Here is a 12,693-nt window from a genome sequence, read left to right on the forward strand (position 1 = left end):
GCGTCTGTGTCAGGTTCTGGTTGTTTATAGGACGTTTGAGAACACCAAAGCAGGGGGTGGACAGAAACCTTACAGTGCCAACACAAGTTTAAGTAGGTTGTTCTCAAAGTCCACAATAAGGCCTGGTGTCGAGGATTGTCTCACTAAGTGAAGCTGGGCATACACTGTGCGATATTTTAAATCGTTTGATTCATCCCCATCTCAAACTGCACGACTAGATCGCTGAGTTCAAAAGTTCACAGCCCACGATTTATGGTCTCACACTGTACGACCCGATGCTCTGATGTGACCCGTCTGCTCACACTATACGATCATAATCCTCCCGTCGGACTTCTGTGTGTACTGGAACTCGAGGCCGGTTTTGGGGCAGGGGTGGGCTGTGCCTACCCAAACGTGTGTCCTGCCCACCCGATCAAAGTAATGGGGATCCTTTATTTTTTTTATAATTTTATTCAATTCAATTCAATTCAATTTTATTTATATAGCGTCTAATACAACAGATGTTGTCTCTAGACGCTTTCCAGAGATCCAGTACATGAACATAAACATAAACATAAACATAAACCCCGAGCAATTATTACATAAACAATGGCAGGTAAAAACTCCCATAGTGGGAGAAAAGCCTTAAGCCAAACAGTGGCAAGGAAAAACTCCCCTTTAGGAGGGAAGAAACCTTGAGCAGGACCAGGCTCATAAGGGGGGACCCTCCTGCCAAGGGCCAGACTGGGGGGTCGGGGACGTCAGCAGCACACAGCAGACATCGATGTAGACAGGTGGAAGCAGCAACGGGATGACCGGGGATGGGAGGGGGACCGGAACCGCAGGCCAGAACGCAGCTCCCAAGGCTCCGGCCTGCAAACATGCACAAAAGAGAAAAAAGGGGGGGCCAGCACAGGAAACTACAGGAGAGATGGACAAAAACGATAGCTATGAGATATTTATAATAAATAAAAATGGAAATGGAGAAGAGAGGAAGGGAAGAGGAGAGGAGAAGAAGGGTGAGAGGCACCGCCCAGCGGATCATATCGGTGCCCACCTGCAGCATAAGCCTATAGCAGCATATCTACCGCGAAGCTATATTTGAGACTAACTATTAGAGTCTTGTTCTATAGCTGCAACTATGACTACTGACTCTAACACACTAGAGTTTACACTACATAGAGATTTACCAACACCAGCTAGAGGTTTACTAAACACTAACTATAGGCTTTACTAAACAGAAATGTTTTAAGTTTAGTTTTAAAGGTGGAGGTGGTGTCAGCCTCCTTAACCCAGATTGGAAGTTGGTTCCATAGTAGTGGTGCCTGATAGCAGAACGCCCGCCCTCCAAATCTACATTTAGATACTCTAGGAACTACGAGTAAACCTGCACTCTGAGAGCGGAGAGCTCTGCCAGGAACATAAGGCATTATCAGGTCTTGTGAATACTGCAGAGCTAAGCCGTTTTGGGCTTTATATGCAAGTAATACAATTTTAAATTGGATTCTGAATTTTACAGGTAGCCAATGGAGCGACGCTAACACTGGAGAGATGTGGTCTCTCCTGCTGATTCCTGTCAGCACTCGTGCTGCTGCATTCTGGATCAGGTGGAGCCTATTCAGCAAATTACTTGGACATCCTGCTAACAACACATTACAGTAATCTAGTCTAGAAGATACAAACGCATGAACTAGTTTTTCTGCATCACTCTGCGAGAGGATTTTCCTAATTTTTGCAATATTACTGAGATGGAAAAACGCTATTTTACAAACCTGATTAACATATGGTTTAAACAACGAATCCTGATCGAAAACAACACCAAGGTTTCTCACAGTTGCACTGGAAGCCATCGCAACACCATCTAATCCCTTCCTAAGATGCTCTGGACCAAGAATGATAACCTCTGTTTTATCTGAATTTAGAAGCAAGAAATTTCTGGACAACCATTATTTTTTTATATGTAAAAAAAATCACAAAATATCTGTACAGTTTCTGATTGGGTGGGTACTGCGCATCATTTTCAGACACAACAATGAACGCATACCGCAAAAGTTGTGTGTCGGCGGAGGGACCTGACGTCCCAGCAAAATGAGCACAACAGAGAAGTTCAGAACAGCAGACAGAGCACACACTGAAGGCTGATTTATGGTTCCACGTTAAATCGACGGCGTAACCGTACGGTGCGGGTCGCCGCGTACCCTATGCCGTAGGCTCTGTGTTGGTGTAATGTGGAACCATAAATCAGCCTTTAGCAATTTGTGCCTTTCTGTGTGCCGATAAATGAAAAAAGATTAGACAACGTCGTGATTGGACAAGGAATTGGCTGGGCAGACGTTGGAAATGCGGTCTTTTTTTCTGCTATTAAAACTTGATTTGTAATGTGAATTTGCAACACTATAAACTACAAATAATAGTTTTTTACGTGACATCAGAGATTGCGCATGCTCTCTGTGAAAGGATGAGGTCAATCGGGTCGTAGCAGCTCCAGCTGTGCGATTCATTCACGAGGAGCGACCAGGATTTCAAACATGTTTGATTTTCTTGCGAGCACACGATTTGTGATCGGGAGCTCATCGTGAGGTGTTACTCTCTCGTCGTTACTCTCTCGTCGTTACTCTCTCGTCGTTACTCTCTCGTCGTTACTCTCTCGTCGTTACCCCACGTATACTGCACGAGGCATGACCAACAATTGGGTCGAAATCTGGCACGATCCAAAAAATAGTCGCACGACTGGAAAATCGGCCCAAAACGAGCCGATAATCGCATGTATGCCCGGCTTAAGTGAGCCACCTCTGAGGCTTGGTACCTGGGACAAAGCGTACCACATCTTTCAGCAGGACAGATAAGTGAATGGAATAGAAAGAGGGATGCAGGAAAAAGCAAAATTAAAGCTGTAAGCAGCGATGAACGGGCCCTCGCACTCATGGCCACCGTCCCCCATAAGCATATCAGGAATGACACCACCCACCATTCAAAAGTTATGGCAGAGAAAAGTATTCTAGGGGGCGCTGTTGAGCCATCTTGCCATGCCCATTAATGCAAACCATGAAATATCAAATTTTTTGCCAGGCCTGCCTTGTGTGCAAAATTTGGTGACTTTTGGGGAACTATCAAATATGGACCAATCAGATGAAGGGGGGGCGCGCTTTTTGGCATCTATCGTCACCACAGTAACGCTTTTGACTGAGAAAAGTAATCCGCATCGTCGCAGGATGGAGATACACATTTTGATGTATAACACACCTGGGTGCACGTTACGGTTCGGGCGAAGAAGCGGCCGAAGGAATGGCATAAATTGCGGCAAAATTACACAATTACTCAAAATGACCGACTTGCTGTTCGGTTTCGGCCATGGCGCCAAGAGACTTTTCTTTAAGTTGGTGCCATGATACAGGTGTGTACCGATTTTCGTGCATGTACGTCAAACCGTATTGTGGGGCTTGAGGCACAAAGTTGTCTAGGGGGCGCTGTTGAGCTATTATGCCATGCTCATTAATGCAAACCATGAAATATCAAATTTTTCGGGCCCTCGCGCGTGCAATTTGCACCAATTTAGGTCAAGGACTCAAAAAGTCCGATGACACCACCCACTACACTTTATGTCAAACCATTCAAAAGTTATGGCAGAAAATAGGAACTATCAAATATCGACCAATCAGAGCTAATTCACACACCACACAGGGGTTAATTCACACCAATTATGGTCAAGGGATTCAAAACCATGTCCGATGACACCACCCACAAGTCTTTATGTCAAACCATTCAAAAGTTATAGCAGAAAATAGGGACAACCAATCGGAAGAAGGGGCCGGGCTAATTCAGGCCAATGAAGGTCAAGGACTCAATACAGAGTCCGATGACACCACCCACGACTCTCTATGTCAAACCATTCAAAAGTTATAGCAGAAAATAGGGACAACCAATCAGAAGAAGGGGTGGGGCTAATTTTCACCAATGAAGGTCAAGGACTCAAAACCGAGTCCGATGACACCACCCACGAGTCTTTATGTCAAACCATTCAAAAGTTATGGCAGAGAAAATCTTTCTAGGGGGTGCTGTTGAGCCATTAGGCCACGCCCATTAATGCAAACCATGAAATATCAAATTTATCGCCAGGCCTGGCTTGCTTGCAAAATTTGGTAACTTTTGGGGAACTATCAAATATGGACCAATCAGATGAAGGGGGGGGGGCGCGCTTTTCGGCGTCTAGTATTGCCACGGTAACGCTTTTGAAAAAGAAAAGTACTGCACGTCGTTGCACGATCGAGATGCACATTTTGATGTATAACACACCTGGGTGCAGGTTACGGTTCGGGCCGTATTAACTGCCGAAGGAATGGCATAAATTGCGCAAACATTACACGATTAATTCAAAATGGCCGACTTCCTATTCGGTGTCGGCCATGGCGCCAAGAGACGTTTCTTTAAGTTGCAACATGATACAGGTGTGTACCGATTTTTGTGCATGTACGTCAAACCATATTGTGGGGCTTGAGGCACAAAGTTTTCTAGGGGGTGCGTGCTGCTGAGCCATTTTGCCACACCCATCAATGCAAACTATTAAATATCAAATTTTTTGCCAGGCCTGGCTTGTGTGCAAAATTTGGTGACTTTTGGGGCACGTTTAGGGCGGCAAAAAGGCCTTCCTTTTGTCAGAAGAATAAAAAAGAAAAATTCCTACAGATACAATAGGGCCTTCACACTGTAAGTGCTTGGGCCCTAAAAAAAAATTCCTACAGATACAACAGGGCCTTCGCACTGTAAGTGCTCGGGCCCCAATAAAAAAAATCCGTAATTCAAGCCATATTGCCAAGTCTTTATGTGAGAGTGCTGTTATTTATTGCAGTCAACCAGAGTGGTTAAAATGTATTTATACAGAGGTTTTGGAAACTTTTTTTCCCCACAACATTTTCCTGAAATTGGTCTGTGATTTTTTGACGCAGTTTGTTGGAGATTGGTGAACCCCTGACCATCTTTATATCAGAGACTCTGCAGCACTGAAATGTTCCTTATATACCCAGTCACGATACAGACCCGTTGACAATTAACTTAATCAATCATCAAATGCTCTTCCAGTTGTTTTTGATTTCGACCAATTACGTGTCCAGCCTTTAGTTGCTCCTGTTCCAACATTTGAGATGGGTATGTCCAACCAGGATTTGGCCCCGTGGCAAACCCAGGAAAAACTGAAAGAATTATATCTCTTGGCTGACATAGAAATGTATCAGTATGCCCCCCCAGCGACCCAATGTCGTATGAGTGGAAGTGAAAGGATGAAAGGATGAAGTTTGCATTTGGCAGCTGTTTGACTGGACTTACCAAGATAAAGACTAGGTAGATCTCAATATAAGTGAAGGAGGTCACCATTAGCCTGAAGAAAATTGCACAAATCTACAAAAGAGATAGAAACAATCTTAATTGTGGCCATAAAAGAAAGTCTAGAAAAATACCTTTAAAGCAGGGTTTCCCAACCCTCTTCCTCGAGGACCACTGTCTTGCATGTTTTAAATATGTCCTTGCATCAACACACCTGATTCAAATTAATAGTTGTCATCAGCTTGTCATCAAGGCACAAGTTTGTCATTGACACAGTCATTTGCATTAGGGTTACGTTGAGCAGATACACATCTGAAACATGCAAGATGGTGTTCCTCAAGGACCAGGGTTGGTAACACTGCTTTTAAAGCATCAATAGAAGCTGTGACTACTCCAGGCGAGATAGACATGTTGTTGTGAATATCCAAAATGAAGAGATGTCTTTATGAATTTAAATACAAGGATATACAACAAGGTGGCAAACCACCGGTAGCATTCAACAACAGGGAAGCCTAATTAGGCACTGAAATAAAACATTCACAAAGCCTCAAGATCCAAAGCAAACCAAATAATGGATCTGCACAAGTAGAGGCAGAGTTTGTAATTGACATTTGGGCTCACTGGTGTTTATTGATGACAACTGACAGAAGTAGCACCATGAATTCTAAAGGCTAAAAAACTAATATGGTCGATAGAAACAGTGAAGGTGCTTTATAAACATACAACAAAGTTTTAAACAATAACAGTTGTAACTCTGTTTACAGCAATGGGGGGAGAGGTTGGCGGGTTGGAATGTACCCATGGCTTATGTCTAGTAATATCTCTAATATGTCTATGTCTAATAGCTCACATAACACAACACTGGTTTTCAGGTATTCCAGAAGACCATGGAAATAAAAACACAAAGCTTACATGTGCTTCTAGGCATCCTATGAATGTGCCTTTATGGAAATGTTCCACACATGCACACTAGAAAATCGTACTGACTGCTTTCTTTGTCTTTGGCTTAACAGCATGGAAAGGGCAGGAAGGAAAATTGAGATCCTAAACATTAACAAGATTTGAAGATATGAAGCAGCATGTATGAAGCCATACACCTGAAATGTTTAAATAGATAAGAACAGAGAAGAAAATAAAACCTGTCTTCCAATTCATTGTGTTTTTTTTTTGTGGTAGAAGTACTGACATCGGTACCGGCAACTATTCAGATCCAAGTATCGGTATCGTATCGGTTGGAAGAAAGTGGTATCGTTATATCATATATATATACATATATATTTTTTTCATTTTGTATTTATGCTGTGGTGCCTTTAAATTTGGTTTACCCCTAAGTGTGCCTGGTTTCAGAGGAGCAAGGAGGAGGGAAGAGCTGAATCCATAAAAGAATGCAACCCTGTGAGTCTCCAGACCAAATGTCTTTCTTCTCTCAGAAAGTACATCACAGTCAAACAGACGGATACAGTGAAAGGTGTTTGTTCCTTGCTGGCTTCACAGTCTCTCTTTCCATCACGAGGAATAATTCTCATAGACATGAGGTAATTATTAGCTTTAAACTTACTTTTCTATACTTAACTTTTATTCTTTCTGACTTAAACAGTGTTAAACATTTTGACTGTTATCTTTTTTGACTGTATGTCCCAACATGTGTAGTGTCATATATATATATATATAGTTGAGGACGATTTTATTAGCCCCCTTACAAAATAGTGCTTGTTTTCTAAGTGTTTTCCAAGTGATATTAGCCAGAGCAAAATAAACTGAACACAGCTTTTTGTAGACTTCATAGTTTTATTTTGGATGCTTACACTATTTTATATTCCACTCAGAAATGAAGATATTGTACAAAACACAAAAACTACCAGGGTCAAAATTATTAGCCCCCCATACCCTAATAGTCAATTGTGTATCCTTTTTGCTGTATTACTGCCTGCATACGTTTGTTGTAGTTTACAACAAGTCTCTCACACTTCATTTGAGGAATCCTGGCCCATTCTTCTTTGGCAAATCTCTCCAGTTCCTCTAGATTTGATGGGTGCCTGGCATGGACATGTTTCTTTAGGTCACCCCACAGATTTTCTATTGGATTTAAGTCAGGGCTTTGTGCAGGCCATTCAATGACATTCACTTTGGTCGTCTGGAGATAGTTCTTCACCAAGAGGGAGGTGTGTTTAGGATCCTTGTCATGTTGGAAGATGAAGTGACGTCTCAGACCCAGTTTCACAGCTGACTGCCTAAGGTTCTCTTTCAAAATAGCCAAATATTTTTCTTTATTCATGATTCCATCAACCTCGACAAGATTTCCTGTTCCAGATGCACTGAAGCATCCCCACAGCATAATACTCCCACCACCATGCTTCACTGTGGGGATGGTGTTCTTTGGGTTGAATGCCTGTCCTTTTTTTCTCCAAACGTAAGCAGTGTCCCTGTGGCCAAAGAGCTCTAGTTTAGTCTCGTCAGACCATAAGACACGCTTCCAGTATGAATAATCTTTCTCCAGGTTGTCTCGAGCATACTGAAGTCTGGCTTGAAGGTGCCTCTTCCTCAAAAGTGGGTTTTTTTTTGGTCTGCACCCTCGTAGGTCATTCCTGTGCAGAGCTCTAGTTATGGTCTTCTTCGAGACAATGATTCCTGATGTGGCCAAGTCATTTGCCAGCGCCTTGGAAGTTAATCTGGGGTCTCTAGACACGTCTCTCACCAGTTTCCTCTCCAGTCTCTCTGAAATCTTTCTCTTTCTACCTCTGCCAGGCTTGTTCTGCACTGTGTTGCTGTCTTTGGAGCGTTGAATGATGCCTCTCACTCCAGTGCTTGACACCTGGAAACGGTTGGATATCTTCGTATATCCCTCCCCTGCTTTGTGGGCATCTATAATTCTTATTCTGAGGTCCACACTGATCTCCTTTGTTTTTGGCATGTTGCTTCCTCAACTGCCAGCTCCATAATGAGGCTTTTATACCATGTTTTGGCTTGAGTTAATTAACTTAACTGAATTGAGTGCAATCACCTGTTTGACCTGATTACCTTTATGCACATCACCTGTGAAGGCTAAGCACATCACTGCATAAAAGTGGCTTGTGTGATGACTTAATAAATGGTAATTTCTTAAAGGGGGCTAATAATAATGTCCCTGGTCATTTTAGCTTTTTCTTACATAATAATGTTTTGGTGCACAAATATAAATGTTTTGGCCCATATAATGACAAATTGTATGTTCAGGAATGCTCTGTTAGAACCGCCTTGCTCTGCTAAAAAGGATCTTGCCAGAAACTTGAAAAAACTTAAAATTCCATATGGGGGCTAATAATATCGTCCTCAACTGTATATATAAAATATAAATATATATAAATATGCATATATAAACAATAATGTCCTCATGTTTCAGTGATACATAATTTTTTTTTTTACATTTTACATTAATTAATATGTATGTGATCTTTTATGCTCACTGAAATTATTTCATGGTAATTGCTACGCTAAGAGTGGGGAAATCTAATAATGATTCTATAATCAATTTTGTATATTTCTAACAATAAAGTAATGATTTCATATTTTTCAACAAGTCTGACTGGATGCTATTCCCCGAATAATTTCACAAAGTTTATTAAGTCACCTGGAACCTAATCAGAAATGAACAAGCCTTACTGGTAATAAAGAATTATGTAGCTGTGCACGCCTAATTAGGTATTAACTCCCTACATTCACTGCCGTGGATGATTTAAAGTTGCTTGTCAAACCTGTTTATGTGTATGGCATGTGGACGGATCCACGCAGCCAAAAACTCTACACAGTAATGAACCAGTCAGGATTTGAAAATAGGATCCATCTGGCAAACACAGTATGCACTGATTTTAATATAAATTAAATCTGCATGTACACTGTAGAGTGACAACACAACACACATATTTAACCAAACTTATAAAGGCCAGGGGCCTCATTTATCAACCGTGCACAGAAAAGGTTCTAAATTCTGTCGTAGGAATGGTTAGGGTCATTTGCATTCCAAATGCCTCCGATTGACCATATATGGTAGCAACAACAGCTCCTGCTTGGAGGTGCAAACACCAACAGAGCTGTTCTGCAGAATAAATGAGTTGTGCGTTCCGTCAGGCCATCGGCCAACAACGTTTGACAGAGACATAGTTGCATCGCAGATGCAACTACAGTGGGGAGAACAAGTATTTGATACACTGCCGATTTTGCAGGTTTTCCCACTTGCAAAGCATGTAGAAGTCTGTAATTTTTATCATAGGTACTCTTCAACTGTGAGTGACAGAATCTAAAAAAAATCCAGAAAATCACATTGTATGATTTTTAAGTAATTAATTTGCATTTTATTGCATGACAGTAGTAATAAGTATTTGATCACCTGTCAACCAGTAAGACTTCCGACTCTCACAGACCTGTTAGTTCTTCTTTAAGAAGCCCTCCTGTTCTCCACTCATTACCTGTATTAACTGCACCTGTTTGAACTCGTTACCTGTATAAAAGACACCTGTCCACACACTCAATCAAACAAACTCCAACCTCTCCACAATGGCCAAGACCAGAGAGCTGTGTAAGGACATCAGGGATACAATTGTAGACCTGCACAAGGCTGGGATGGTCTACAGGACAATAGGCAAGCAGCTTGGTGAGAAGGCAACAACTGTTGGCACAATTATTAGAAAATGGAAGAAGTTCAAGATGACGGTCAATCTCCCTCGGTCTGGGGCTCCATGCAAAATCTCACCTCGTGGGGCATCAATGATCATGAGGAAGGTGAGGGATCAGCCCAGAACTACACGGCAGGACCTGGTCAATGACCTGAAGAGAGCTGGGACCACAGTCTCAAAGAAAACCATTAGTAACACACTACGCCGTCATGGATTAAAATCCTGCAGCGCACGCAAGGTCCCCCTGCTCAAGCCAGTGCATGTCAAGGCCCGTCTGAAGTTTGCCAATGACCATCTGGATGATCCAGAGGAGGAATGGGAGAAGGTCATGTGGTCTGATGAGACTAAAATAGAGCTTTTTGGTCTAAACTCCATTCGCCGTGTTTGGAGGAAGAAGAAGGATGAGTACAACCCCAAGAACACCATCCCAACCGTGAAGCATGGAGGTGGAAACATCATTCTTTGGGGATGCTTTTCTGCAAAGGGGACAGGACGACTGCACCGTATTGAGGGGAGGATGGATGGGGCCATGTATCGCGAGATCTTGGCCAACAACCTCCTTCCCTCAGTAAGAGCATTGAAGATGGGTCGTGGCTGGGTCTTCCAGCATGACAACGACCCGAAACACACAGCCAGGGCAACTAAGGAGTGGCTCCGTAAGAAGCATTTCAAGGTCCTGGAGTGGCCTAGCCAGTCTCCAGACCTGAACCCAATAGAAAATCTTTGGAGGGAGCTGAAAGTCCGTATTGCCCAGCGACAGTCATACAATCATACAATGTTCCTTGCCACTGTTTGGCTTAAGGTTTTTCTCCCACTAGGGGAGTTTTTACCTGCCATTGTTTATGTAATAACTGCTCGGGGGTCATGTTCTGGGTATGGGTCTCTGTAAAGCGTCTAGAGACAACTCTGTTGTATTAGACGCTATATAAATAAATAAAATTGAATTGAAATTGACAGCCCCGAAACCTGAAGGATCTGGAGAAGATCTGTATGGAGGAGTGGGCCAAAATCCCTGCTGCAGTGTGTGCAAACCTGGTCAAGAACTACAGGAAACGTCTGATCTCTGTAATTGCAAGGTTTCTGTACCAAATATTAAGTTCTGTTTTTCTGATGTATCAAATACTTATGTCATGCAATAAAATGCAAATTAATTACTTAAAGGAGCTTGAGGCCGGATTGTGGCAGGATTTATGAAAAAAATCTGTATACATTTTAAGTTTTCTAGTAATAATGTCAGATGAAGCGTTCCAAACCCAAAAGAATGAGCCCTCTAGTGTATCTCTCCTTTGCCTTGAACAGGCTGTCTGCTGCAAAATGTGCTGCAATTCCGGGCCGGAATTTCCCGCGCTGGGCTGCGGATGTGACGTCACATGACGCTGCATGTGCGTTCTCCCCGTTCTCCCGTGCCGGCTTCACTGTTGGCTGCAGTACCCCCGACGACCGTCGTGGTGAAGGGTGGCGCTAGAGAGTCTCATTTCTTAAAAGGAGCCTCAAGCTCCTTTAAAAATCATACAATGTGATTTTCTGGATTTTTTTTTTAGATTCCATCACTCACAGTTGAAGAGTAACTATGATAAAAATTACAGACTTCTACATGCTTTTCAAGTGGGAAAACCGGCAAAATCGGCAGTGTATCAAATACTTGTTCTCCCCACTGTATGTGTCTGCGTATACTTTGATGTCTGAGTTTCTAGTTGTGAATTTTAAAGATCAAGCCTTCCTTTCTCTCTCTCTCTGTTCAGCATCTCTGCCAACCTCAGCATGATGTCTGGAAACCAAACACAAGGAAATAACACAGAATGTAAACTTTACCTGGAGGACTGGACCTTCCATCTGATTCCAGTTTATATCCTCGTCATATCTGTGCTGGGAATAGTCCTTAATGTGTTCGTGTTGATGGTGTTCTGTCTCCACAAGAAAGCCTGCACCGTGCCTGAGATCTACTTGAGCAACATGGCAGCTGCTGACCTTGTCCTGATGTCCTGTTTGCCCTTCTGGGCCGTTTATGTTTTAAGGCATTTGGTTTGGCCTTTGGATGAATCCATGTGCAAAATTGTCACTATGGCGATTGTAATGAATGCTGACTGCAGCATCTACTTCCTGGTTCTGGTGAGCATAGATCGTTATATGGCTCTTGTACACCCGATGACCCAAATGAGAATGCGCCGACCTTCTTATGCTAAACTTGGATGTTTGCTGGTGTGGGGTCTGGGCTTTCTCCTGCGTCTCCCCACACTCATCTTTAGGAAACTATATTATGAGGGAAATGTTACGAGATGCCATATTGATTATCCAAAAAATACGTATTTGGTGTTTGCGCTTATACCCTTCATATTCAGTTTCTGCATACCTATTTCCATTATTTCCTTCTGCACAATCAAAATTATCAAAGTACTGACGAACAGGCTAACTGAAGGTTTAGAGTCTCAAAACACGGACCGGAAGGCCACCACTCTGGTCTTGGCGGTCCTTTTGGCGTTCCTGATCTGCTGGGTGCCTTTCCACCTGGCTAAGCTATTAGTTATACTTATTAAATTAAAATTGGGCATTATAACAAAATGCTCCGTCCTTTACGTCCTGTCCATCTGCCGACCGACCTTCACCTACCTTGCCTTCTTCAACAGCGTTCTCAACCCCATTCTCTACGTCATTGTTGGCAAAAACTTCAGGAAAAAACTAAGGAACTGTTTAAGCAGTGGAGTGATGTGAGAAAATCAACATCTAGGTTCCGACCTCTCAAGAAGTACTA

At 42.6% G+C, this 12,693-nt stretch overlaps 1 protein-coding gene across 1 annotated transcript; it reads left to right on the top strand.

Moving 5' to 3' along the window:
- Positions 1-6,716: 6,716 nt before the first annotated feature.
- On the top strand, positions 6,717-12,653 carry LOC133424294 (B2 bradykinin receptor-like). Its single transcript, XM_061714798.1, has 2 exons — positions 6,717-6,830; positions 11,687-12,653. The coding sequence occupies exons 1-2, from the start codon at positions 6,826-6,828 to the stop codon at positions 12,651-12,653; spliced, it is 972 nt and encodes a 323-aa protein (XP_061570782.1). The 5' UTR covers positions 6,717-6,825.
- Positions 12,654-12,693: the final 40 nt, after the last annotated feature.

Source organism: Cololabis saira, chromosome 23 (genome assembly GCF_033807715.1).
Source record: "Cololabis saira isolate AMF1-May2022 chromosome 23, fColSai1.1, whole genome shotgun sequence".
Lineage (NCBI taxonomy): Eukaryota > Metazoa > Chordata > Actinopteri > Beloniformes > Belonidae > Cololabis > Cololabis saira.